Source organism: Meleagris gallopavo, chromosome 12 (genome assembly GCF_905368555.1).
Source record: "Meleagris gallopavo chromosome 12, MGAL_WU_HG_1.1, whole genome shotgun sequence".
Lineage (NCBI taxonomy): Eukaryota > Metazoa > Chordata > Aves > Galliformes > Phasianidae > Meleagris > Meleagris gallopavo.
The window spans coordinates 1977442-2004771 of record NC_139415.1 but is presented as its reverse complement, the minus strand read 5'-3'; the positions used below and the strand labels follow the sequence as shown (position 1 = coordinate 2004771).

At 50.3% G+C, this 27330-nt stretch overlaps 1 protein-coding gene across 2 annotated transcripts; it reads left to right on the top strand.

The window, feature by feature from the left end:
- The first annotated feature begins 147 nt into the window (after positions 1 to 147).
- On the top strand, positions 148 to 25996 carry SIN3A (SIN3 transcription regulator family member A). 2 transcript variants are annotated; one of them, XM_085234240.1, is made up of 21 exons: positions 148 to 239; positions 4590 to 4810; positions 6217 to 6393; positions 7467 to 7573; positions 8125 to 8407; positions 9738 to 9989; positions 10338 to 10490; positions 10826 to 10984; positions 11753 to 11842; positions 12755 to 12873; positions 13861 to 14071; positions 15565 to 15681; positions 16381 to 16619; positions 17524 to 17707; positions 18133 to 18706; positions 19196 to 19365; positions 20756 to 20929; positions 21752 to 21844; positions 22173 to 22267; positions 22791 to 22998; positions 24836 to 25996. In XM_085234240.1, exons 2-21 carry the CDS (start codon positions 4622 to 4624, stop codon positions 25064 to 25066), a joined length of 3825 nt encoding a protein of 1274 aa, XP_085090366.1. In that variant the 5' UTR covers positions 148 to 239; positions 4590 to 4621; the 3' UTR covers positions 25067 to 25996. The 2 variants fall into 2 exon arrangements, with proteins under 2 accessions (XP_085090366.1, XP_085090365.1); XM_085234239.1 differs by lacking the exon at positions 148 to 239 and adding an exon at positions 950 to 1139.
- Positions 25997 to 27330: the final 1334 nt, after the last annotated feature.

Sequence of the window (27330 nt, the reverse complement as noted above, 5' to 3'; positions counted from 1 at the left end):
AGGAGCTTTTTGTTGTTTTTTTTTGTTTGTTTTGTTTTTTGTTTTCTGTTTTGTTTTCTTGTGGTATTTAACATTAAGCGAGCAGACCAGGAGCGATCTCATCTCCAGGCTGGTTTTTCGTCGCCCCGCCCCACACAAGCCCCCGAGGGCGGTCCGCTGGTGACGAACGGCCGCGTAGGGCCAATGGGCCCCGGGGGGAGTTCCCTTTTCCATTCAGGACGCCTCGCTGCGCGCTCTGGGTATGTCACAGCCGTTGCCGGCCCGCCGGGCCCCTCAGAGAGAGGCGCGGGAAGCGCTGAGGGGGAGAAAAGGGGGCGCGCGCCCGCCGTTTTCCCGCCCGCCCAACGGTCGCCGCGAGCGCGCGCGCGAAGGAGGGGGGAGTGGGGGGCGGGGGGAGGGAGGCGGCGCGGATGTGTGTGTGAGGGGAGGGGGTGGGGAGCGCCCGCTCCGCCGCCGCGCGGCCACGCCCCCCGCGGCCATTGGCTGCGCGCTGTGTTCCCCCCCCCCACGTGCTGGTTCCCGGAAGTGGAGGGGTCGGGGGACAAAAGGCGGCAGCGTGAGGCGACCCGGGGCCCGACGGCGCCCGGATGGGCGCCGTCGGGCCCCGGTTCGCCTCGCGCTGCCCCGATGTAAACATTCCACAAAAGGGCTCCCCGGAGAGGGGGCGTGGCTTACTCCCCCGACGTGACGGCGGCGCTGTCCGGCGCGCTGATTGGCTGTGTCCGCAGCGCGCCGTCCAATGGGGAGGCTGCGGGGGCGGGAGGGGGCGGGGCGCGCTGGCCATACGGACATTTTTCTCGGGCGCTCGTTCCCCCCTCCCCTTCCTCTCCACATCCCCTTCCTGGCGGCCGCGGCCAATGGGGGCGGGCGAAGTGGGCGGGCCGAGCGCGGCGGTTGGGCGGCGCACCGAGCGACTCGGCGCTCGACCAATCGCCGCGCGGGGCTTCCCCCTCCCTGCGGCGAGGAGGGGCGGGATTTCCCGGGGAACAGAGAAGCGGGCAGCGTTCCGCCGCGGCGGCCGAGCGGCGGTTACCCCATCCGCGCCCCTCGCTTTCCCCGCGGGCCGAGCGTGGGGCCGCGCCCACCCCGAGCCCACAGCCGGGAGGGAGCGTGCCTCCGCCGGGCGCCGCCGCTTCGAGGTAAGGGGATCGGCGGCGTCGGGGGGACGCGGGGCTGGGAGGTGGTGTGGGGGGGTGGGCAGCCATCCGGCGGGGCGGGGCCGGGCCCGGTGCCGTGGCGAGCCCTCAGTGCCGGTGTTCGTGCGTGTCTCCGTGTGTGTGTGTCTGTGTGTGTGCGCGCGGGGGGAGCCCGGCATGGCGGGAGCGGCGGGCGGGGCGAGCGGCGCTGGGCGCGCTGCGGGACGGAGCCTCCCGCCCCCCGCTCCGCCCCCTGCGCGGGGCCGCCTCAGCCCCGCCTCGCCCCGCCCCGCTCAGCGCAACCCTCTCAGCTCCGGGCCCTGCCCACCACCCGTGCCTTTCCAGCTCCGGTTTCCGGCTTTCGCGTTTCTTCAGACGGTTCCCGGCGAGCACGCGGAGGCTTTCCGCGCCGCGCTGCCCGCGCGCTGATTCAAAGCACCTGTAGGATCGTCCCCGTCCCATAAAAGCACGGCGTTAGGAACAGCCTCACAGTGCGGAGGAGGCTGCAATCTCTCAGCCCGCACCTTCCCCCCTCCGTACCCCCCTCCCCCCCCCCAGCTGAGAGGCACTGTGAGTAAAGCTGGGGCTGCAGCGGGGGGGGAGGGGCCGGAGGGCACCCAGACCTCCCTTTCTACTCACACTGGTCTCTTCCAACCCCAACTTCTGGGTGATTCTGTATCTCCTGAGTGATCAATAGGGGATGGGGAGGCTGCAGAGAAACCTTCAGCGCGCCCACTGAAGCGGTACATAAATAAGAATGCGATCCCTCTGCATTTAAGTATGCACAAGAGCACTGCTGTGAACAGGTGCTGGAAGAAATGGCTCACGCTGTGCTCGTGGCCAGCAGTCTCTGCTGTGAGCTTGTTGGAAAGGCATAACCGTGACAGGAGCGAGTCACTCGCCTTCCCAGGATGTGTGATCCATGCTCTGTGCTGGGAAGCTCTCGTGGCTGGTAAAGCCAAAGCAGATCCACAGTCCCGTGACTGCTGTTCCACACTGCAGGGCTATGGGTGCACTCTCAGTGCTGTGCCACTTTCTCCCAGCTCCTCTGGCTCTGCTGTCACAGTGAAGGTAATGAGTGGCTGCGGGTACTGTGCTCATCCAGCCTGCATCCACATGCAGGGGATGGGATGTGGATGCCTGCATCCACATGCAGAGGGAGAGCATAGATGAGGATGCCAAGGCTTGGGGGGAGCCCACGTGGCAGGGCATGCCACGAGCAGGCAGCCAGGATGTCACACCTCTGTGATCCTGAGCCACATGTGTGCTGCTTCCAAGCTTAGGGTCCTTCCCACCTCGGGAGCAAACTCTCCTGTCTTTCGCTACGGCTCAGTCCAGGTGTTAATGCTTAAAATTCAAAGTGACAGCAACAGAGCTGTCAGTATGAGGATCTGTGCGTTTGGGTGTCCTTCAGCATGCTCAGACAGCAGGTGGTGTGCAAAAGTGTGCCTGCTGCATAGGATTTTTCCTCACCTCTGGCTCTTAGTGGCATGAGTGCTCCCCTTTAGAGGTTCATAGAGATTCACAGGGTGCCTGTGGCATGCTGTAGCCTCCTAAGGGCTTTTAAGCAGCCCCTGCACATCTTAAATGCTTGACCTGCAAAAGCAGCCCCTGCACATCTTAAATGCTTGACCTGCAGCTATGCTGTTTCCCTGTTCCTTTTCAGAAGTGCCTCACATCTGCAAGGACTGAAATCTCTCTCGTGAGGTTTCACAACTTGTTCTTGAAAGCATCATTTGTGTGCAGAAGTGTTGTGGCTCCAACAGGTGTCAGACAGCAGACCTGCACGATTCACTGCCCTCCTGCAAAGGGATAACTTACAGCCCAGGAAAAGGAAAGTGAAAAAGCAGAGTGGAGCTTTTGTCCTCCTGTGGAGGGGTATATTCCTGTAAAGGAGTGCTCTGACTGAAGTTAAAAGGTAGTTTGGATAGGAGCGGTGCTGGGAGGAAGATGCAGGTCCTCATGTAGTCTGTGTAGTGTGGAGCTTGCTCTGTAAAGGCATTCCTGAGCCAGGAGCTTCAGATGGGTGCTTTAGGACAGTACCTAAAGTTTGTGGACTTGCTTTCAGTCTCACGCAAACCATGCTGTATTTTTCAATCTTTATTTTTCCCTCCTCAATTAATATGACAGATGATGCAATTTGAATTGGGGCTTTCTAAATGTTTGAGTCCAAGCCCGCGCGGAGATGGGTGCCCATCAGAGGGCTGTGTTCCACTGCCTAGAGAACCATGTGGTAACCATAGCACTGCCTGTGATGTCAGCTTTGTGCTGCAGAAGTTCTGAGTGGTTTTGTGGTCGTAGTTACCCTCGGAATACTATTCTGCAGCAGGTACAGCTTGCTACGCTGCAGTCCGCCCTCCTGAAGGAGCAAGTCCTTGGGACACACCAGGTGAAGATCAGTGGGACCTCAGGGATGGGAGGAATGTGCTTTGGGAGCTTTCACCAGCACGTGTTCCCCCATGAGATGAGGGAGCTGGGGCAGGTGCGATGCTTGGCTGTCGGCAGAGCCCAGTGCTTCAGTTCCAGGTTGGTGGAGCCTTCTAGAAATGGTTGCCACCAAGGCTTTGCCCAGACTCGGTGCCCGGGGCCTGGCATTGTCATGCAAAGCGCCCGGATTCGCTGCCAGCCTGCTCTGCTTGGTCCAGACTCCATTAGCATACAACTGGAATTTGTTCAGAGCTAAAGGCTATGAGAGCAGCTCCCTGTGAGCCCGGGGGGCTGTTGGTTTGTTTGTAGCTGAGCAGAAAGACACCTGGTGCAGGTACAAGAGCTAAGGAAATTCCTGGAGCATGCTCGGGGTACGTTCTGAAGCTTTGGGGCTGGTATTCTGGGAGGTGGAACTTGCAGAACAGCTTTAAGCAGACACCAAGAGCTCTTCCTTCCCTCCACGTGAAAGGAGCTGGGTGAGGAGCTGGCTGCCGGGTGTATTTTTGGCAGTATCTTTGCATATTTCTCCAGTACCTTGGTCTGTTATGTTAGTGAAGGGTTTAGGCTGCCCGGTATGCTTACTCCAGGGGAGCTTCATGTGTTACCCAGGCAGAGTCAGCATCTCCATCTGGCTGAAAGTTTGATTTGGAGAAGGCTTGCTGTACAAAGGCAGCAGGGGCAGAGCGTTTTGCCTCTGCCCTCCTCCTGTGCTCTGAGGCATCTCTGGTGCCTGAGCCCCATCCAGCCTGGGCTGCCCAAGGGGGTTCAGGATGGGCTTTACTTTCAGTGACAGAAGTCCTTAACTGGAAAGCAGGGCTTTATTTCTAACAAGAAAGCTGTGTGTTTGCAGCATACATGTTTCATACAGAATGCTGAATCTTAATTCATTATTTCCCCATCTCAAGATAGCGACATAAAGGAATCGACACGAAACTTGTCTCACCTGCTCCTGGCAAACTTGGCGTTCCCAAAGCTGGCAGGGAGCGATTAATCAATGTCCCTCTCTAATTGCTCTGTTTTTACCAGGTTTTTTAGTGCTTCCCGAGCATGAGTTCAGAATGAAGCGGCGATTGGATGAGCAGGAGTCACCCGTGTACACGTCGCAGCAGAGACGTATCACCAGCAGCACCGACGCTTTCCAGCACCAGCACCGTGTGCTCGCCCCGGCACCGCCGGTGTATGAGGCAGTCTCAGAGACCATGCAGTCTGCTACAGGGATCCAGTACTCGGTAACTCCCAGCTACCAGGTAGGTCTGCCACGTCTCGGGGGGGGGAAATTGCAATTCAACGACTCAACACGTTGTTTTGCACGGCAGAAGTCCGGGTTTGGGACAAGGTTTTGTTTCAGTTGCCTAGGGGGGAAAAAACTAGGATGGGACAGTGAACTTCTCATAGGTCTCACTTGAAGGGTGGCCGGCAGGGACAGGAATGTGATTGTCTCTCTCTACTCTGCCCTCATGAGGTCCCATCTGGAGTACTGCGTCCAGGTCTCGGGCCCCCAATACAAGAAAGACAGGGAGCTGTTTGAGAGGGTCCAGAGGAGAGCCAGTAAGATGATGAGAGGACTAAAGCACCTCCCCTACGAAGACAGGCTGAGGGAGCTGGGCTTGTTCAGCCTGGAGAAAAGAAGGCTGCGGGGTGACCTCATTGCTGCCTTCAGTACATAAAGGGAGCCTACAGACAGGAGGGGAGTCAACTCTTGGAAAGGGGAGATAACAGCAGGAGAAATGGTTTTAAGTTGGAGGAAGGAAGATTTAGATGGGTGTCAGGGAGAAGTTCTTTACTGTGAGAGTGGTGAGGTGCTGGAACAGCTGCCCAGAGAGGCTGTGGATCCCCGTCCATCCCTGGAGGTGTTCAAGGCCAGGTTGGATGGGGCCCTGGGCAGCCTGGTCTGGTATTAAATGTGGAGGTTGGTGGCCCTGCATGTGGCAGGGGGGTTGGAGCTTCTTGATCCTTGAGGTCCCTTCCAACCTGGCCATTCTGTGATTCTGTGAAGCACATTAAGGTTGCCAGCTTTGTTGTTTAGGCGGCCCTGACCACAAAATGTGATGTTACTTGGCTTCTTTTGAACAACACTCTTGAATGATTCAGATCACAGCCTCTGAATCCTAGAGACAAGTGCATGCAGAGTAGCTCCGTGTTTCATTAACAAGGAGGATGTTTGTTCTAGCAGTGTCCCTGTCACAGACTTTGGATATCTTGGGTGATCTTAAGCTTAACAGGCTGGCATTTAGATTGGAGGCTTTCAAGCAATTGAACTGTTAGAGAAGATGTCACCACAGGGTCGTTAGGTGCCTCTTTTTGTTCTGAGAGGCTTCCGCTGCTGGTTTTAAAATAAAAGAGGAGATTTAGATCAGATTTTATGAGGAAATTCTTTACCATGAGGGTGATGAGGCGCCGGCACTGCTGCCCAGAGCTGTGGGTGCCTCATCCATGGAGGTGCTTAAGGCCGTGGTTGGGCTCTGGGCAGCCTGAGCTGGGGGCAGTCAGCCTGCAGCAGGGGATGGTACTGAGGGGGCTTTAGGATCCCTTCCAACTTTTTTAGAGAGAAGAGAGAGCCTTGACTCTGTCTGAGTCACGCACCCTGTGCATTTCTTCCTTCTGTTAGCACTGGTGATGAGACAAGCACTCACGGTCCTTTCTGTCTCTCCAGGTGTCAGCTGTGCCACAGAGCTCAGGCAGCCACGGGCCGGCCCTGGCAGCGGTGCACAGCGGCCACCACCACGCCGCCCCGGTGCAGCCACATGGCAGCCAGGTGGTGCAGAGCCACGCACACCCAGCCCCCCCGGCTGTGCCTGTGCAGGGCCAGCAGCAGTTCCAGAGGCTCAAGGTAACGCAGGGACGTGGGTGGGACAGCCAAAAGGTTTGGGGCTTCTCTGAATGCGTGGCCTCAGAGGGTGGGAGTGCAGGAGTGAGGAGGGAGTGCAGAAGGCTCTATTCTTGGCTTAGGTGCTGTAAAATCCTTACAAGAGAGAGAACTCTACCAAAAGTAGCCCTTGTGAGTAGTTGTGTTAGATTCGGCTCTAGCAACAAGGCATACATATGAATTGATACCTTGTGCCACGTGCAGGGCAGGTCTCCTCCTGTGGAGCTGGAAACCAGTGCTTTGCTGGGCGAGATGCCCTTCAGCTTCATTTCCACTCCCCTCTGAAAATGGTTTTGTAACACGTGGTTCTTTCTCCCAACAAAACTGCTGTCTGTCCCTCCGAGATGCAAGGTTGGGACTGTCCCTTCTCACCTTTCCTCCCTTGCTGTCTTTTAATTCCCAACAAGGGAGAGGGCCCAGGTGCAGCTGATTACAAACTGCACAGAGCGCTCGTGTCAGGCTGGGCTGTGCTTTCAGTATATCTGGAAATTGGCTGTTGGTACACGAATGGTTCATAAACTTCTTGCTGTTTGAGGCGTAAAACAATTTGCCTCCCACAGTTGCCATTTTCAAAATCCTTATGTGTCGAACTGAAATGCCTGGCTTTCAGAAAGCGTGTACCTGGCAGGCATCTATTCCTCTGAATATGTCATTTCCACTTTCTGCTTATTCTTAGACTTCCATAATAATTTCCACATATGAATGCAGGAAAAATGCTCAGTCTAGTTCTGTTTATTCTAGCAGTCACATCACTGATGGTGACACGGGGAATTTGGAGGATGTGCCTTCTGACTGATTCTGTTGATTTGAGTTGTTTCTGTTTTGTTTATTATTATTTATTTTTCTTCTTTTTGGTGTAGTTTTCTGAGCTTTTCTTATTTAAGTGGTGCTGGTATGACTCCAACCAAGATCACGATCCTTAATTCCCCCTTCTAGGCTCAGGGCTACCAGCTGTGCTTTCAGATACGTGTTTTGCTGAGCAATGGAGGTGACATAAAATCTTCTGTGCCAATGCAGGCTGTCTGTTTTGTCTCCAGGTGGAGGATGCGTTGTCATACCTTGACCAGGTGAAGCTGCAGTTCGGCAGTCAGCCACAGGTCTACAATGACTTCTTGGATATTATGAAGGAATTCAAATCTCAGAGGTAAAAAGCTTCATTCTGCTGCTTCCACCCAGGCTGCTATCACTGTATGCATGTTTGTGGGCATGGCAGCACAGAGCAGGAGTTCAACGCTGCCATTCCTTTCCACAGCAGCATACCTGCGTGGTAGTGTGAAAGCAGTTGTGTGCTTTCTGTTCTGAGAGTCTGTTCTGAGAGTTTCAGAATTTCTTCACTTATATCCATTTCTTCGTTGATACTAACAGAATTTCTGCCTAGAGCTGCAGTTCCCAATCTCAGCCTTGCTAGCTGTTCGACCTGGTTGTCTGGTGGTCTTGCCTGCTTCCTCGTAATAGTCAGACCTGTGGCTAGATCTCATTGATATAAAGCAGTTTGAACAAATAAAATAATCCTTACGTCATTCTTAAGGTTGATAACGTATTTATTGGAATGAGTTTTCCTGTGATTCATAGGTTCATCATAGGTTATAGATGGTAAGGTAGAAATGCTGAAGGAGAACTGTCGCACGCAGAGTTTGGGTTGCCACAAGGAGGGAGTTTGAAGACGGTGACATTCTGATTTTCTTCCTTGCTCAGCATTGACACTCCAGGAGTGATCAGCCGCGTATCGCAGCTCTTCAAGGGCCACCCAGACTTGATTATGGGTTTCAACACCTTCTTGCCTCCCGGCTACAAGATCGAGGTGCAGACAAACGATATGGTGAACGTGACGACCCCGGGGCAGGTTCACCAGATCCCCACTCATGGCCTGCAGCCCCAGCCGCAGCCCCAGCCCCAGCATCAGTCGCAGCCTTCAGCGCAATCGACCCCAACACCAGCACAGCCAGCGCCGCAGCCACCACCTGCCAAAATCAGCAAGGTGAGACTGAGTGAGTGGTGTCTGTTGGCTCCTGCGTGGGGGAATGGCTGCCTGCAGCTGACACTGGTGTGGAGGTGGGGAACTAAGTGGGATTTGCTGCCCATATAACCAATATCCCAAGAAATTCCTCGTAAAGCAGAGGCTGTGATAGAGACGTTTCCCTCGGTGTGAAAGTCTGTGCGTGTTTCCAAATGCTTGGCGTAGTGACGTGGTAGACACTGTATTGCTCAAAATCTCATCTTCAGACTGGCCAGCTGCTGCAAAACAAAAACAAACAGAAAGGGTAGTCTGGTTCAGCCATCAGCTGGAAGGGTGCCGGCCTTGTTGATGAAACTGGGTTCAAGGGTTCAAGCAAAATGACCACAGTGTTGTCTTAAGTATCAGTTTGTGTGCCTGAAACTGAGACCTCTCAACGACAAAGGGATTTCGTCTCTGCTTTAGATGCAATCCAGATGCTGCGTCCACCATATGTATTTTACGTGATTGAAAACAGAATAGGGTAATATAAGAGGCTTTTAAGAGCTCAGTCGAGATAAAATCCGGTGTATTTGAACCTCCAAATGTGCAAAGAAGGGAAAGAATCCCCAGAATTTCAAAGATTAATCTCTTAACTATGTACTCCTGGTCTCCATACTGAAAAATCTGCATCTTCTCTTGCTGTTTTCTTACTCCCAGCATTCTTAACTAGAGACAAAGTTAAGAATGCTTTGCTACTGTGTTTTGATGACTGAATGTATCTCTTGTCAGATCTCAGTCAAAAGCAAGTGACAAGGAGAAACAGCTGCCCAGAATAAGTTGAGGGGGCCGGTGTTGTGTCTTCCTGGCTGGCACACCCAATTTCTATTTATTTGTTTGCTTTGGATAGTGGCTCTCTTCTGCTCAGTCTGCCTTTGTTTGTGCTTCTGTTAATCTTAAAACACTGATTGGGAAATGGGATGATGCAATTTTGGCTCTTGACAGCAGTTTTTGCTTAGACGTCTACTAGGGAGTATTGAGTTTGTGGAAGATAGTGCTAAAATTCTGTAGGCCTGGGAAGGGAGTAATTATTTAGTAGCAATTAATGAAAAAAAACAAACCAGTATTCTAAGGAAGCAAATCAGAAGTCATCCAGGAATATGGGTAGAGATTGCTTGACTGGGTGTAGTAGTGGGAAATGTTCAGCTGCTGTGCCTGTGATGCTTCAGCTCAGAGATATCCCTGTTGGCACCATGTACACTTATACACCCTCTCGTTTCTTTAGGATATGGCACGTCGGTGGGATGCGAGTGCCTTTGTTCAAAGCATAAAGGATCTGCCCTTGTCTGACGTGGCTCCTTCTTTTTCCCCTTAGCCATCACAGCTGCAGGCACACACACCTGCCAGCCAGCAGACCCCCCCAATTCCACCGTATGCGTCCCCACGCTCACCACCAGTGCAGCCTCACACACCCGTGACAATCTCTCTGGGAACCACACCATCCCTGCAGAACAATCAGCCCGTCGAGTTTAATCACGCCATCAACTATGTCAACAAGATCAAGAACCGCTTCCAGGGACAGCCAGACATCTACAAAGCCTTCCTGGAGATCCTCCATACATACCAGGTGAGCTTTGGCAGTGCCAGGTGGAGTCATTCCACTTTCTTTGCTGCCTGAGATGGGAATTCTGGTCTTCTGCTGGACTTCTTTGTATAGATCTTTTCCAATGTAAATAATTATTTGCTTAGCATTGGCCAGCAAGCTAAGCAGAGCTCCAGTTGTGTTAAAAGTGAAGAAATCACTTCTTTGATCAGTGTCCCCCTAGTCCACAGCCAGCTGAGCATTTTGCACAGTCCTTTGCTTTAGATGCTGAGACCTTTGCTGCTTCATTCTTTGTATGACTGAGGGCTTTTTTCCTTTGTCTCTGAAAAAGTTCAGACGTCCTTTCATCTGACCCTTCTCTTTGCACGACAGAAGGAGCAGCGCAATGCCAAGGAGGCAGGGGGCAACTACACACCAGCACTGACGGAGCAGGAGGTGTATGCACAGGTGGCTCGCCTCTTCAAGAACCAGGAGGATCTGCTCTCAGAGTTTGGGCAGTTTCTGCCAGATGCCAACAGCTCGGTGGTGAGTCTACTTGAGGCGGGCTGGGGCTGCGGTACGTAGTGGAGAAGTGCTTCTGTAGGGAACTAGTGCTCAGAACAATGGGCTTTTCTTGTTGTCTTGCGTTTTTGGAGTGGTCTTTTACCAAGTTTAGGAGGTGGGTCAGGATGATAGACTGTTTTCTGTCAATAACTTGTCTTTTCAATACAAGTCCTTTGCTTGGAAGGGCTGTTCTAAGACTTCCATAACCACAGTAAGGTAGACTGGTCACCTCGAGCTGGGAGGAGCAGGCACACTGGGGTTTGGTTGGTGAGGTGAAGCTCGGCTCTGATGATCTCGTGGCTTTGTTTGTAACTAAGCTGTTAAGCAAGACGACTGCAGAGAAAGTGGAGTCGGTGAGAAATGATCACGGTGGCACAGTGAAGAAGCCACAGCTCAATAACAAGCAGCAAAGACCCAACCAGAATGGCTGTCAGATCCGGCGGCACTCAGGAGCAGGGACAACCCCTCCAGTGAAGGTAATGGCACGTGCTGCTAGCTCAGCAGCTGTGTGTTTCCCAGGAAACTAAAGCAAAACTTAGAGCAGAATCATGCTTATTCATTTTTCACGTGATAAATGTTGTCATGCAGTGATGAATGATGATTCCTGTAGCTGAATTTGCCCTCTTCAGCTTACTCATGTTTTGAGAGAGCAAGGCTTAGCCTTCTCAGAAGAATGGTTTGGTGGTTTAGAGCCTCTGCATTAGGACAAGCGTGCCTGCTTTGTGTGGTATGTCCTGTGGGGGGGAGAAAAGTGTTGGCACATCTAGCTATGTTGTTTAAATCCAATGACTTCCTTCCCCTTCCAGCTTTTCTCCTCGAAATGCAGCAAATTAATACAGGTTTGGAGGCAGCTTTAAGCCTTTCTGATGTGGAGTACAGGAGGTAGAAGTTTGCTGCTTTTAGGGAGGTCTAAGAATCAACTGAATGAATGGTGGTTTAAAAAATATTTTGGTAGTTCTGCACATTAGTTAGAAATTGAGATAGTACAAGCAGTGATTGTTTCAGTCAGCTTGTTAGAGGAAAGGATACGACCTTGTATTAAAAATACTTGGTGTTCTGTGCAGCTAATTAAAGATGAATTGATTAACATAGGGGCCACATTTTAAACAAGTTTCCTTCTGAAAAAGCCACTCTTCTGTCTGAGAGCAAGTAGTGTCTGGAGGCTGAAGCCCTTGTGAGATACGTGGTCAAAATACAGTGACTTCCTCTGCTGAACAGCCCTTTTTTGTGTTATTTTTTAACAGAAGAAACCAAAGCTGCTTGGTTTAAAAGACCAGTCCTTGGCAGAAGCCAGCAAGCATGGTGTGGGGACAGAATCTCTGTTCTTTGAGAAGGTGAGCAGTGAGACTGAGAGAGCACAGTCTGGTATCAATGATTGATGTTTGTAGCCTGCATACGTCCTGATTTTTTTTTTTTGTCACAGTGAAGTTTGTGATATATGTGCCACACTGATAACACTGGTCTGCTTGACCTCAGCTGTATTGTCTGACCTCTGTATCAGATCAGCTGCATTTTTTTAAAAGATTGGTGGTGGTCTTTACGTGGACATCTGTGTCTTTTTTCCCTGGGGGGGGTCGTTCTCTAGTTCTCACCTGCTGCTGATGCTCTGTGGCAGAAAGGCTTGGCATCAGAGCCATGCTTGCTCCCTGATGATGTATGTTTTGCAGCACACTGAGCCAGCTGGTGGTGACTGGGAACCACTCTATCGCTCGCAGGATGCGTAGGTGTTCCCATGAGTAAACGTAGAAATCCCTGCTGCAGAACTGTAACTGTAATGACGAGTTTCTTAATAATGATAGATCTGTTTGATGTGTAGATGCTAACTGTTCTCATGGGAAAAGTAATGGTGCTGGAATGAATTGCTGTTTTCTCGTGCTGAGGGCTGCAGAGCTCGCTGTGTCTGGGATGACTTGAGCTGTAATGTAGTGGGGGCTGGAGGGGTGCTCACTGTGACACGGTCTCTTAGCCCTGATCCCCACCCAGATGGGTCTGTGGTGCTGCAGACACGACTGGGCTTGTCTGTGGTCCAGCTGCTGGGAGTCTCATTCACTTACAACTCTCTTCTTCAAGGTAATGCACTTGAGTGGCAGCCGTACCAGCAAGGCTTCCTTCTCTTTTCTGGCTCCTTGGAGCTTCTCCAACAAAGTCCTGCATAGGTGGGGGAAGCACAGTGTTGAACGCAGGCCTCCTGGGTGCTGATGGACGAGCTGCTCTCACCTTTACCCTTTTCCCTCTTCTTCCCCAAGGTCCGCAAAGCTCTGCGAAGCACAGAAGCGTATGAAAACTTCCTTCGCTGCCTGGTTATTTTCAACCAGGAGGTGATCTCCCGTGCAGAGCTGGTGCAGCTAGTTTCCCCATTCCTGGGGTAAGTGGGGCATGCTTCTTTGTGTGAGGGGAGAAGCTAAATCCAATGCATCTGTTTGTGATGCACAGTAGGGAAAGAAATGCCAGCCTTGGTGGCTGCGTGGTTTGTGTTACAGAATGAATCTGCAGCACGCTGTTGTGGCCTCTTGCTCTGGAATCACAGATTATTTCACGCAAGAAAAGCTCAACTGTCCAGTTACACAGGAAATGTCCCCTAAAAAAAGGAGTGCTTATACAAACCCATTAAAATTACCAAAAAAAGCAAAAAGCAACTGAGTTCTGCCCTGAAGCCAAACCCGATAATCAGTACTGTCGTTTAAATAGAAATTATAACTTCAAGTACTGTACAGAATGAGTCTGTATTAATCACCTAAAATCGCTGTAATAATTATCCTCTCATCAGCTTGGGGCAACTCTGCTTCTGTGATTTGAGCTCCTAGTTCCTAGGCAGAAGGCAGCAGCAATGTGAATTGGGTTCGGGACCCCATTACGCTGGTTGCTGTGCAAGGAAAGTGCCCCAAGCAGCTTCTGCTTTCTGCAGCTCCACTGGAATTAGGCATCAGCAGGAAGCTGGTTTTGGCTAGGAAAAGTGAAATATTCAACAAAAAAAATCTATATTTCTTCCGTTTACCATCTGTGCTCCCGACTGGAAGGGTGAATATCTGCATTGGGAAAGGTGTCATGCAGTTCTTACTCTGAAGTCAGACATTACCTTCAATCATATAATAGAGAAGCAATAGACGAGCAGCAATTCAGGTAACAGGTCTGATTTCTCATATCACTGCAGCTGCTCACCACTTGACCACCAGACAGGTACTTGGTTCCCACTTGGTGGAAGTGGGGTTGAGCAGAGAGGTCCTCTCACCAAACTGGTAAATCAGAGAGTCTTCTTGGGCAACTTCTGTCTCTTGCAAGCAGTTCTAGCCTCAGTATCACAGCTCAGCACTGCACCCTGCTAATTTTTCCACTTTGTTCCTTTTATTTCTAGGAAATTCCCCGAACTGTTCACTTGGTTTAAAAACTTTCTGGGCTATAAGGAGTCTGTTCACATGGAGACGTATCCCAAGGAACGGGCAACCGAAGGGATTGCCATGGAGATAGACTATGCCTCCTGTAAAAGACTGGGCTCCAGCTACAGAGCCTTGCCCAAGAGCTACCAGCAGCCCAAGTGCACGGGGCGGACGCCGCTGTGTAAAGAGGTAAGCAGCTCCCAGGCAGCAGCCGTGTGGCAGAGGAGGGCTGTTCACAGTACAGCACGTGAGAGTGCTCAGCTCTCTTGCAAACATGTAGATTGGATCCAGGATCTATTTCCCAGGGTGGAGCTGTGCCAGCAGCTGGCTGGGAGATGCAGTGCCCACGGCACTGATTCTCTCTGATTCTCCCCAGTGGTGATTCTGAAAGAGTTGTGCAAAGCACTGGGGAGCATCTGGACAAAAAGAACCTCAGTAGCTGTGAAGTTTAAATACTTTTACAAGGGAGTACGTAATTCAAGGTGATTGCTGCCTTTTTCACCAAACTCCTGCTTAGTCTGCTTTCAGAGTTGTCTCTAGTCCAAGCTTAAAAGAAAATCACATCTTCTGTACAGAGTTTCTCCTTCATATTCCTCTCACGCTTCTTTCTTTCCACCTGCAAGGCTGAGGTGAGCCATGGAGACATGGTGTGCTGCATCAGGAGGTTGGCTGCCCATCGGGAGCATTGTTGGCCTAGGGGCAAAGCTGGCCTCCTGGCACAGCACGGCAGGACCAGATGCACTCCTTGGGTCCTTTCATGTAACCACCTTTTGGTTGGAGAGGGATGGTGCTGGCTGATCCTGCTCCTTCATTGGTGTTAGAATCCCCCTTCCTTGGGTGACTGCCATCAGCAGGGAGAACAAACAGACAGAAGATTTTGGGACGTCACAGTTTTGCCTCCTTTCCTTGAGAAATGAGGATGAATGCAGGTGATCAAGTCAAGCGGTGGGCAGTGATACGTGGCTAATTGAAATGATGGCAGGGTAGCAAAAACAACTCAGGCAAGAAAGAATTGTAAGTTTTTAATTGAAGTCCTGACACGTCTCTCAGGAGTATCTTTGTGTGATGGAGCTGTAAACTTTTCTTTCTGCAAGAATCTCATGTCTCGGTTGTTCAGGCTTCAGGTTGAGGAAAATTAGGCTTGATTTTTCAAGATTGCCTACCAAAATCTTTTGTTCTGTTGCCTTTGGCCTCTTTGAGGTTTCTTTGGATGGTCCGTTCCTGCTTTGGAGGTAATGAAAAACTGCAAGTTCTCAGCATCTTTGTCAGGAAAGGTTTTGCTGGGGTATGGATTGATATTCCTTATTTGGAGGTAGAAACCATGTTGTGTCTAACGGTCGTGGTGAGGATGATGACCACCCGGTGCCATCAGTGGTGAATCAGACGTGTGATGAGTGAGCCACGGTGAGCCGGTTCTTCCGATGGAATGGAAAGGCTCCTTTCACCTCTCTTTTTCTCTTCCCTTCCAAGTATTTTCTTACGTTTCCAATGGATGAGTTTTCCAGACCGCTGGGTTGTTTCATCTCTGGCTCTTTGGGGTTGCCCCATGGGTGCTGGGCATCCTCTGCACTGGAAGGGAGAAGCAATTCTTGCTGCTCCCCCATCAGCAGCCAAGCACCTCTGTGACATTCCCCTCTCCCAAGACTGACTGTTATGCTTGTCTTTCTCTGTCGTGCTGCAAGGTTTTGAATGACACTTGGGTCTCCTTCCCTTCCTGGTCTGAAGACTCTACTTTTGTGAGCTCCAAGAAGACACAGTACGAAGAGCACATCTACAGGTGTGAGGATGAGCGTTTTGAGGTTAGTTGTTTTCTTTGGAAGCCTTGGGGTTCTGTGAATAGCTAATGATGCCATTCTATTCTTAATGCTGCTTCATACAGTCTGTTTTTATTGTCTATCACACCTTTTCTGCATAAGAGCTTGCACTATCTGAAAGCAAGAGGCAGCATCAGGTTAACCACTTCTCTTTCCAAGCTACCACCCCTGCCCAAGCTCTGTGCACCGAGCCCTTCTCTCACGTCACTCCAGATAGAATTGTTCAATGGACAGCATATAATCAATGCATCTTTTTTGCCCTTTGTGCCCACATAGCTTGTAAGAACATGCATTCCCCTGTAATAACCCGAGAAACTATACGTTCAGGATGTTAAATGATTGACTTCTTGACTTAAAACCAGAGTTAGCTTAGCAATTACCTGAATGTGCTCAGGTCTGTCATGTCCTCTTGTAGAGGAACTGTCAGTTGTTTTCTACTCCTATATGGAAAATGTAATTTCTTAACAGCATCATTCTGGTAGACGTTAAATTCTGATGCGCCATTACCAAGGCTGCAGATAAAATATAATTGGATTATTTCAGCGCAGCCAAACGTGGAAACCAGTTCTGGAATCCACCTTGTTAAACACACCCGGCTTCTTGTTTCGCGTCGCTTTAGTGTTAGTCTCTGTGAAGTATCATGTTTTATCTATTCAACTCTGGCTAACACACTGTTCGCTTCAGCTGGACGTTGTCTTGGAGACCAACCTGGCAACGATCCGTGTCCTTGAGGCCATCCAGAAGAAACTCTCACGTTTGTCTGCTGAGGAGCAGGCCAAGTTCCGGCTGGACAACACCCTGGGAGGCACCTCGGAGGTGATCCACCGCAAGGCCCTGCAGAGGATATATGCAGACAAAGCAGCTGACATCATTGATGGGCTCCGGAAGAACCCGTCTGTTGCTGTTCCTATTGTCCTGAAAAGGTACCACACTTACACTGTGCCCCGGGGGCTCTGCCTTGCTGCACGTTTATGTAGAAGTAGCTGATTTCTGCCCCTGGAGGGTTTAACCTGCGCAGGGATGCAATTTGAGAAAGGCATTCCGTTCTGATCGGTCGCTTGATTTATAACAATCACCTTTTGAAACACAAACGCTCAGCTGGGGGGATGCAGAGCTTTTATTGTCTCCTCCGAACCTTGTTTCTTCTCCAGCCTTGCACGGCAGCGTAAGATGAGGAAGATGTCTGTGCCGTGTGGATGGTTCAGGGCTGAACCCAATCCCTTTCCAAATCCCTTGGCTGTGCATGGCCGTGGGCTCTGACTGCTCAGGCACCACGCCTGGATCCCCATTAGTTTTCTGTTGTCAGATCCCTGCAACCAATCACAAAAAAAGGAGTGGGGGCTGCAGCTCTTTGGAGATGTGTAAAGAGGAGGCTGCGTGCACATTTAATACAGTAATGTGTTGTCCTTATCCTCTTGGCGTGTAAACGAGGAATTGTTCTCTAAAAGCACAACTGTAGCACCACTCACAAGGAGATGCTCTTCCTCCCAAAGCTTACTGTCTCTGGGAAGGAAAACCACTTTGCCACCAATACCTGCAAGGTCACAGTGTGCCCACCCTGCTACAGGGCACTGTTCTGTGAGCTGCTCTGGCTGTGCTGCACCAGGTGCTTTGCTTGAGATACTGAGCTGAGGTTGTGGACTGTGTTCCCAGGAAGCTCAGGTGTCCAACGATGTGCAGAGAGCTTTGTTCAGCAAAGGGTGTGCAGAGTGCTCCTCCTGTAAAACTCCTTTCAGTGGGACTGCTTTCCCAGGTCTCAGGCTTTCCTTACAAGCTCGGAGTGAGACCTCTACGTCTCTTATCTCACCCTTGATTTCTTGATCCAAGGTTAAAGATGAAAGAGGAGGAGTGGCGAGAAGCCCAGAGAGGATTTAATAAAGTCTGGCGAGAGCAGAATGAGAAGTATTACCTGAAGTCCTTGGACCACCAGGGCATCAACTTCAAGCAGAACGATACCAAGGTCCTGAGGTCAAAGAGTCTCCTCAATGAGATTGAAAGCATCTATGATGAGGTAAGATGGTCACCAGAGGTTTCCTTCCCTCAAGCTTATATAGTCTGCATGTGCAGTTTCAGTTCCTTTCCTCTTGAAGCTGGTGTGGTTGGGAAGTGGGATGCTCACCGTGGAAGGGCTGTGCTCTCTGTGTTGGGATATCTGCTTGTGGCTGAGGAGGCTTGTCATTCTGCTGGTAGCAGGTGGGCTCTGTTTCTAGAACAGAAACGGGGTGGAGAAGGTTTGTAAACAAGGGGAATGTTTGTGAACTTTTGGCATCTGTTGCAGAGAACCTTCTGGCAGCAGTGGGAGGGAGGCCTGATGCTTCCTCTGTTGCGAGGGGGTGTAATGAGAGAGGAAGTCTGTCGTTGGGAGAGCTTTCTGAGGGCTTGTGGGCAGAGGGAGGTGCTTGGGGGACTAATTTGTGTCCTGTTTCTCACTTGTAGAGGCAAGAGCAGGCTTCAGAAGACAACGCTGGGGTTCCCACAGGCCCGCACCTCTCGTTAGCCTATGAAGACAAGCAGATCCTGGAGGACGCTGCCTCCCTCATCATCCACCACGTGAAGCGGCAGACGGGAATCCAGAAGGAGGACAAGTACAAAATCAAGCAGATCATGTACCACTTCATTCCAGACCTGCTGTTTGCTCAGCGAGGTGAACTCTCAGATGTGGAAGAGGAGGAAGAAGAAGAAATGGACGTGGATGAAGCTACCGGAGCTGCAAAAAAGCACAACGGTGTGGGGGGCAGTCCTCCCAAAACCAAGCTGATGTTCAACAACACGACGGCCCAGAAGCTGCGGGGCATGGATGAGGTCTACAACCTCTTCTACGTGAACAGCAACTGGTACATCTTCATGAGGCTGCATCAGATCCTGTGCTTGCGGCTGCTGCGGATCTGCACCCAGGCTGAGCGGCAGATCGAAGAGGAGACACGGGAGAGGGAGTGGGAGAGGGAAGTGCTGGGCATCAAGAGAGATAAGAGCGACAGCCCCGCCATCCAGCTGAGGCTGAAGGAGCCAAGTGAGTGACTCTGGGGGCACACAGGTGCTTCTGTTAGCAGTGTGTGTGCTGACAGTGGCGCACTGTCTCAGACGTGCTGCAGTGTGACACTACGATGGGCTTTTACTGCCTTTTACTGTCACTGGGCAGCAGGGAGTTGAGATGGGAAGATGTGAGGCAGGAGGGAGTCGCAGCAGAACGGAACCATGCAGCGGTTGTTTCATGAGAGCTTTAATTGCACACTTGCTTATCTAAAGCATCCTTCAGTCCTCTAATGACAAACTTTCTAAAAGCCTTTCGGAACCAGAGACCTCGTGGAGGAGGCTACTGCTGGAAAGGCAGAGACTGTGAGAGTACTCGTGGCTTAAAGGTCTATAAAAGATGAACATATGACAAATTCCAGTAGCAGAGCTGGCTGAAGGCTGGAGCTCTTGCTCCATCCTGTCCTAGGAGGAGTGGGAAGGGCCTGCCTGGCGTTCCATGCTCACCCCTCTTGCTCTTGTGTTGCAGTGGACATCGATGTGGAGGATTACTACCCAGCATTCCTGGACATGGTGCGTAACCTCCTGGATGGGAACATGGACTCGTCGCAGTACGAGGACTCCCTGCGTGAGATGTTCACCATTCATGCCTACATTGCCTTCACCATGGACAAGCTGATCCAGAGCATCGTGCGGCAGGTGGGCGCTGGCTGGGCTGGGGCTGGGTGCCAGGCTAGAGGAGGGAAGGTTGCTTGTGTCCCTGAGTGTGTGCTGGCGTGTTGGTCACCTATACGTGGCATTTTGGGGATAAGCAGCTGAATTGCAGATGTGCTTTAACCCAGCTTTGAGACTGCTTGAAGGAGAGGTGATGGAAGGTAACTTCTGCTGTATTTAAATTATCACGAATATCCTTTCTGTGTGGGGGGGGTTCTCCCTTTGTTTTCCTGAAGCTATAGGGATATAAGTTTTCCACTTGAAAGCATTTGCGGAGCTAATCTTGCTTTAACTTTGAAAAAGAATTAAATAGCATTTAAATAATTTCTTTCATTCTCTTCAGTGCTATGAGAGGAGCGCGTGCCTTCTCTAAAAAGCTTTGTCTCTTTTATCTGCCTGCTTGAGGAGCTCGGGCTGCTTGTTATGTTCTAGTCCTCTTTTTGGGCACATAGAAAGAATGTGTGACCAAGGGAAAAATTATTCTTGTGCCTTTTTGTAGCGTAAAGAACAAAACCAGATGCGAGAGGCAGGGAGTGGGATTGCTTGAAAGGCCATTCCTTGTTGGAGCAGCTTTTCAGAAGCGCTTGGTTTCAGTCCAGAGCTTAACTGAATTGAAAAGACAGTTGAGCGATTTCCGATTTTCAACTTGTACAAAGTGAGGTATCATATCTCTCCCCACTGTCCTCAGAGACAGTAGCAGCCCCGTGCTGAGAACAGCACAGCCCTTCCCACCCTGCTGCTGCTGCTCACAGGCTTTCCTGCACGTAGTTTTTTTCCTCTTTTTGCCACCTGCTTTTTTTTTTTCCTTTTTTTTTAAATTCAGAAGGTAGTGCTGTTTTTTCTTTTACATTGCCACTGGAAGAATTTACTAAACATGTAGCCTTAAACTCATGCTTTTATAACCTTTTTTGTCCTTTTTTTTTTTTTTTTTTTTCCCATAGGGCTTAAGCACTTGGTTACATCTTTGTTTCTTGCTATTGTATGCTGATGGGCACGTAGCAGCCTCCAGCCAGCGAGTCTATCCTTATCCACTTTTTTTTGTGGCTTTTATTTCTAAAACCTACAATGCAGGCAAATAGAGATGTATGTGTAACCCTGTGTGCTGCTTTTCTTTCAAGCCAGAATCTGCCAGGTGCCACTTACAAAGGGTGTTTTGGAGCCTTCCTCACTTTCCCAGCTGGTTCTTGCACTCAGGGTTTTGGTAGGTCACCCTGGTTTGCATGTTACAGCAAGCTCTCCCAGATGCCTCAGGCAAAGAAATACCTTTTGCAAGAGGATACACTGAGCACAAAAGTGTTTGGTCTCTTTTTTTTTTTTCAGCCTGGGTTTAACAGCTCCCTCACGAACGCTCTCCCCTTGCTCTTCTTTTTGGCAGCTCCAGCACATAGTGAGCGATGAGATCTGCGTGCAGGTCACAGACCTCTACCTGTCAGAAAACAACAACGGGGCCACAGGAGGCCTCCTGGCTTCACAGTCCTCTCGGAACCTTCTGGAGGCCACCTACCAGCGCAAAGCTGAGCAGCTCATGTCGGAGGAGAACTGCTTCAAGGTAGAGCTTGGTGGGAAAGCAGTGAGCAGAGAAGGGCTTGCTTTGCAAAGTAGGTGCCGGTCCTTTGAAAATGGAGCACTGGTTAGGCACCCAAGAGCCCTGAGGTCTCCACAGCTACAGAAAGCCTGGAAAGTTGAAAGGAAAGTTTTGGTGCTGTGCCACCAGACCTCAGCATCACTTTGGTGGTATTTCCAGCACATCGTCAGCTGGTCTGTGGCAGAAACTGCATCAGTCCCAATAGGCAAAGTGGAACAGCACACGAGGATGTTGATGCTTCATGTCGACTGATTTGCTGTCTCCCATTTGAATTTGTTAGCTCAAACTTTCCCATTTCTCTTGTGTCTCAACCTTCGTGGGCCGTGGAAAGATCTGCTAATAGCAACTGGGCATTAAATCATTGCTGACTGTACGCATGGCTGAATAAAGGTGGTGTGCTGTGCTAATCAAGTCCATGCTTTCTTTGCTAAGATGCAGGAAGTGGTCAGGCCCTTTCTGAGCTAGCACAGTACTCTAGAGAAAAGTCTCTGTGGATGATCTCTCTTCCTTTACCCTCAAACTTACGTTGGGGGCTCACGAGAGACCTGTGCCTCTCCAAAATCAACACAAAAGGATTTTTCCAAAAGCTTGAACGTTTTTCTGTTCCTCAAAGAGTGTGCGGTGCTGCCAGTGCTTTCCCTTTGCTGGCAGTAATGCAGGGAGCAGTTTTTTGGCTTAAAACTATGCAAGCTGCTTCATTGTCCCTTTGCCTCAGAGGGAAGTGGAGGGGTATATTTTTTTTCTGTTTGAAACCTCACTGGATCCCTTCTGCCTTTTGCCTTACAGCTGATGTTCATCCAGAGCAGAGGCCAAGTTCAGTTAACCATTGAACTGCTGGACACAGAGGAGGAGAACTCTGATGACCCTGTAGAAGCAGAGGTAAGAGCTGCATGGCCAGAGAGCTGACTGTGATGGTCGAGGGTGCACTGGATGAGGATGTCCAGTCAGTTGTTTGCACGAGACGTCAACTAAGGATTGTAAAGCTTTCAGTGATGTGTGTAGGTAAATCCTTCTTGGTTTATTTTATATTAGAGAAGCCAAAAAACGACAAAGAGAAGCATTGTACCTGCCTTTGTAGGAATGAAATACAGAGAGCCTTCAGAGGTGTCCTGGTGCTCTCCTGTGTGACTTGCAGCTTATCCTCCTTATCACCCTGCGCGGTTCAGTGGGAAAGCAGTGTCTGATGTTGTTGTTTGCACTCTTCCAGCGCTGGTCAGACTACGTGGAGCGGTACGTCAACTCCGACTCTACCTCCCCTGAGCTCCGGGAGCACCTGGCCCAGAAACCTGTCTTCTTGCCCAGGTGAGTGGCCAGGCTGTGCCGTGAACCCTCCCTGATGGGTCTGTCCCTTGCAGGGCAGAGGGTTGCACTCTCCTGCAGCTCTGAGACTTTTGTCTCACCTGTGTTTTAATGCCACTACAGAAGCCATTACCGTGGCAGCGTGGCGTAGAGGTATTGTGCTGCTGCTTGTCCAGAAAGCCTGTGGGTCCACCCTGGGCTCCTGCTCTCCAGTGACTGAGAGACGGCATGCAGGTGGCAGAGAGGGTGAGGGCTGGGCACTCGCCAGTCTGCTTTCTGGCTCTCCTGCCTTGGTTTACCTAAAACAACGTAAAACAACCGGGTGCCACATCAGGGAACTGATTGCAAATAACTGTAGTTTCAGAAATAAATAAATCCCATGGGGCGACTTGTTGAAGGGGCCTGAACCTGAATGAATTTAATACAGACTGTTGGTCAGGCTCTTGAGGGGAATCCACCAGCTTCCTCCAGCCTAGCAGTTCCAGAGGGTGGGCACTAATTCCAAGAGGGATTCTCTGTTTTGCAGGAATCTGAGGCGGATCCGTAAGTGTCAGCGTGGTCGGGAGCAGCAGGAGAAGGAAGGGAAGGAGGGAAACAGTAAGAAGTCCATGGAGAACGTGGAGAGCTTGGACAAGCTGGAGTGTAAATTCAAACTGAACTCCTATAAGATGGTGTACGTGATCAAATCGGAGGATTACATGTACAGGAGGACTGCTCTGCTGCGAGCTCAGCAGGTAGGAGCAAGTGGAAGGACTGGGGTGGGCAGCTGGGCTTTCCTGGGACCTCTTCCTCCCAAAGTCAGGTGGGGAAGAGTCAGATGAATGTCCTTGGGTGGTCCTAGGGTAACATTTAGCAGTCTTGTGTTGCCAGAGGATAGTGTGCTATTTTATCTTCCCCAGATACCAAGAATCGTCTGAATGTTCCTAAGGTGTAATCTTTTCTTCCTGCCTTCTACTTGGCTCATCCTCTTGCCTCTCCTCTCCAGTGTGTGTTATTGTGGTAGGAGAGTGGTTTTGACCGTTAGCTCCTCAGTTTTTTTTTCCAGGAGGCATTTTCCCTGCATGGTGGTCCCTCCATTTTAGGGAAGACCCGTCCTCTGCATGCAATTGTAATGCCTTTTGAGGGGGCCTGTTCTTCCAGGGCTTCCCCACTGAGAAATCAGAGTGCAGAGCATCGAACTTTCTCTGTCCCAGCCAATCCTTCTGGGTACCATCCCTCAGCCTTTCCTGTCCCCAGTCACTGAGAGCGGGAGTCCTCTGGTCGCTCCCGCACGGCAGAGCCCCACACACACATGCAGTAGCTGCTCTACAAACACTGCTTTTGTGTCAAGGACAGGTGCAGGGGAGCTCACAGCTCCACAAATCACCATGGGTGTTTTCCTGGGGATCTGAAATCCTGATCTCAAGGGGTGATTTGGGTGGAGAAAACTGGTTAGGTGTTCAGAATGCTCTGACACTGTTCTCATGTCCCATGGGAATATTTCTGCCTAGCAGAGAAAACTTGCTTAGAGCTTTAAGAACAAACTCCAGTTAGTATGACTATTTAGGCTTGAAGTTTCAAGTACTTCGCTCTAATATTATTACAATCTACTTAAAACAAAACGTTAACCAGAGTGCCATTGCTGAGGACATCAAAAGAAAGTGAAAAGTGCCAGACTTCAGTGAAAGCTGCTGGCTTAGGCAACCAGAAGCAGAGGTACCTGGGTTCTGTCAGCAGCAGTGTCTCCTGTAGCTGCAGATACTGTGTTTCTGTTTATTCGATTATTGTCTTCCTGAGTGAACTACTGACCGCTGAGAAAATTGGCTGGGAGATGAGGGAGTGGGAGAGGTGTCCTCTGCTTCCTGCCTAGGAAATCATCCCTTCACAGCTCTGTTGGACGTTTATTTAAACTTCTAAAACGACTGCTCTCATCTGTTTCTTGCTGATGAAATACAATAATGGTTTTATTTAATTAGCTGTAATTTTGTTAAACTCACATTCACATCAGATAAGAGTATTCTGTTTCAGTATTGGGTCTTTGAAATGTCGATACTGAGGATTTTGATTGATTGAATTCCATCTACCCAATTCAATTGGCAAAGGGTTGGAAAAGTTACCTTGTAAGCAGGATACCATGTGCTGGTGCTTATCACAGAGCATCTTAACCTAGGCAAATTACTGAACTTCTTACACTGTAGCACACAGTATAACTTCTCAGCATGCTGAAGGAACTGCAGAAGCTACATTTAACCACAAACCTGTTGGACTACATGGTGGAATACAAGAAAATACATTTTAAATTAAAAAAAGAAAAAAAGAGAGAAAAAGAGCATCGTGACAGAATGGCCTGTTTCTGGCACAATCTCTTGGTATTTCTGAGTTCTTTTTGTCCTGTAATTCTCTTAGAAGTAGACTTCTTGGAAGGAGACCTGTGGGCCTTTCCCAGGACCTTCCCTCTGTTGCTAGCAAGGGCCAGCACCTGCCCTGCAAATCTTTTGGCCATATTGCCTTGCAGCCTGGCCTCTTTGCCACACATTACGCTGTAGCTTGGGGCTGGAACCACCTCTCTGTAACACCTCTTTGTTTCTGTAGTCCCATGAAAGAGTGAGCAAGCGGCTGCACCAGAGGTTCCAGGCCTGGGTGGACAAATGGACCAAGGAGCACGTCACCCGCGAGATGGCAGCCGAGACGAGCAAGTGGCTAATGGGCGAAGGGTTGGAGGGCTTGGTGCCCTGCACCACCACCTGTGACACAGAGACCCTGCACTTTGTGAGCATTAACAAGTACCGCGTCAAATACGGCACAATATTCAAGACACCGTAAATGCCCTGGGCCAGGGAAGATCCCGGGAGATGTGTGTGTGTGCGTGCGCATCAAGGAAACGAGGAAGATGCCTTTCTCCCCTCACTGTGTATCTCCGTAACATGGCCACTTGACTAGTGTGTGGCTGGTACAAGCAACCAGCGGGATTCTCTGTAGGAACACGGGTGTCCCACCACCTGCTGGGAGCCCTGCCCGCCGGCCCTTGGACTTCAGCATGCACCCCACAGGGAAGGACCCTCGTGAACTTGAGCGGTCCTGGAGAGACGCAACGAGCTCATATGCACCAGCAGTGTTGAGGCTTTATTCCCCGGTGGCCTGAGCAGCGAGGGAGGAGAAATGGAGGAGGCTCTCCACCACCTGACCGCCTCGGTGGTCATCAGATTCCTTGCTTGGATGTGTCCCGCAGCCCAGAGGTGCTGGGCTCCCCTGCGGGCCCCCGGACCCTCGGTTCCTCCCTTCCCTTCCCTCCCTCCCATGCTGGACTCAACCAGTGCAGATTGGTCTGTCCTTTCTAGTGCCAGTGGAACTGTTTTTTTGTACCTGCTTGTTTACTAGTCTCTCCTAGTGCCATGCACCAGCTTTTCACACACATGTACGTACACACACACACAACAGAGAACAACACAATTTTAACATGTTCCCCTCCTTTTTTGTAAATAAATGTACAAATTGTCAATTTTTTTGTTTTTTTTTGTTTTTTTGTTTTGTTTTGTTTTGTTTTTTTAATTAAAGGAAGTATGCTTGATGTGCTAGCATAACTGTACTAGCTTCTTGTGTACCATAGTACCAGGTGGCTTGAGAATTAGTACCGACAGACAGACCTATGAGGACATTTATTACACTTTTTACCAAAGGGAGTTATCATTGTAGTGCTTTTGTGTGGAAACTTTTCTCCTTTTTTTGTAAATAAAAATGATGTCTTTGTTCTTACTGGAGGAAGACACTCGCTCATCCACAGCCCTGCCCCTGGTCTGAGATGCACCGTGCAGCATGCAGCATTGGGGGATGAAGAGAGGGAGTGCGTCCCACCTTGTTACGATTGGCTTCACAATCTGAGAGGAAAAAGCAGAGGCAGCGTGCGCGTTTTGTGCTTCACACAACTGAGGTATAAGCGGTCTGTTGAGATATATAAATATATATTATATAGTTTTTAATTTTTTTAATGTTTTTGTTCCGGTGGGTAGTTTTTATCCACCTAGTCTTCCAGCTCCAAGGACCTTCGCTTTTGGGAGGTGTTGCTGAGCTACTTAGCTGAGGTTGATTGTGCTTGTGTATTTTTCCCTCTCAGTATTGGAGAAAACATCTTAAGTACCAAACCAGTATTGGATAGAGCTGCTCTGTGTGTGTGTTGGTGTGCGCGTGCAAGAGAAGGGCAGGGGCCGGGGTGGGTCTCGGTGCATTTCACTAGTGAAATCCACATATGGGATATATATTTTTTTAAGTATAGAAGTTTAGCGCTGGCAGATATTTAAACACGGGGAAGATTCTGATTTTAAAATGAAGTCGACATATAGACTTCGTAAGCCACGACAGACACAACTGCACTGTCTCTCCTCCTCAAAGGAGGCAGCTTTCCTTGCACAAACCAGTGCTGCCAGTATGAGCACCCCAATCTGCTTCCCTCCTTCCTGGTTTGGGAGCGTGGCTTTGCTGCTGCTGTGACCACAATCTGGCAGGGATCTCTGGGCTGGCAGCTTGTCTCCTTCCCGTGGCAGAGAGCCGGGTGTGCAGAACTGAGGGGCACAGACAGAGCCCCAACTCAGTGGCAGCCCATGTGCAGGAGGCAGGTTTGGCTGTGGTGGTGACCGGGAGCCTCCTATGGAGAAAGGAAAATAGAGGGAAGCGCCCAGCAGGGAATAGCCAGAGTTTGCCAGCAATAAGTTCCCTATCGTTCCATTGGAAAGGTTTCTTCCCTACCCCTTTTTCCTCTGTATGCTGAAGGTGATCCAGCAGTGAACATGTGGGCGGTGGAGGCCTGGCTTGGGGCAACGCCTGCATGTCACAGGGCCATCCCGCCCTGCCTGGCTGTACCATAGCAACAAGGCTTCTCTTTTTATTTGAACTTGCTTTTTGTATTCTGTAACGTGATCCTCGGCCCACTATCCATGTGATTTCTATACCAATGTTGTAAACTTGACTGTAGTGCAGTATTTCCATTAAAATATCAGGGCTAACTGCTGTGTATGGATCCTTCTTCCCACCCCACTCTGTGAGCTCCCAAGGGTGGGCAGTGCATGATGTGGGGGGCGTAGGCTCCCCATTAA

What these genes read in the sequence shown, in the direction of transcription:
- SIN3A (XM_085234240.1), top strand. Translation starts at nt 4,622, where the DNA reads ATGAAGCGGCGATTGGATGAGCAGGAGTCACCCGTGTACACGTCGCAG. An exon ending in TTGAAAGCATCTATGATGAG is followed by an intron (nt 17,708 to 18,132) that starts GTAAGATGGTCA and finishes TCTCACTTGTAG; the next exon opens with AGGCAAGAGCAGGCTTCAGA. An exon ending in CGGAGGAGAACTGCTTCAAG is followed by an intron (nt 20,930 to 21,751) that starts GTAGAGCTTGGT and finishes TTTGCCTTACAG; the next exon opens with CTGATGTTCATCCAGAGCAG.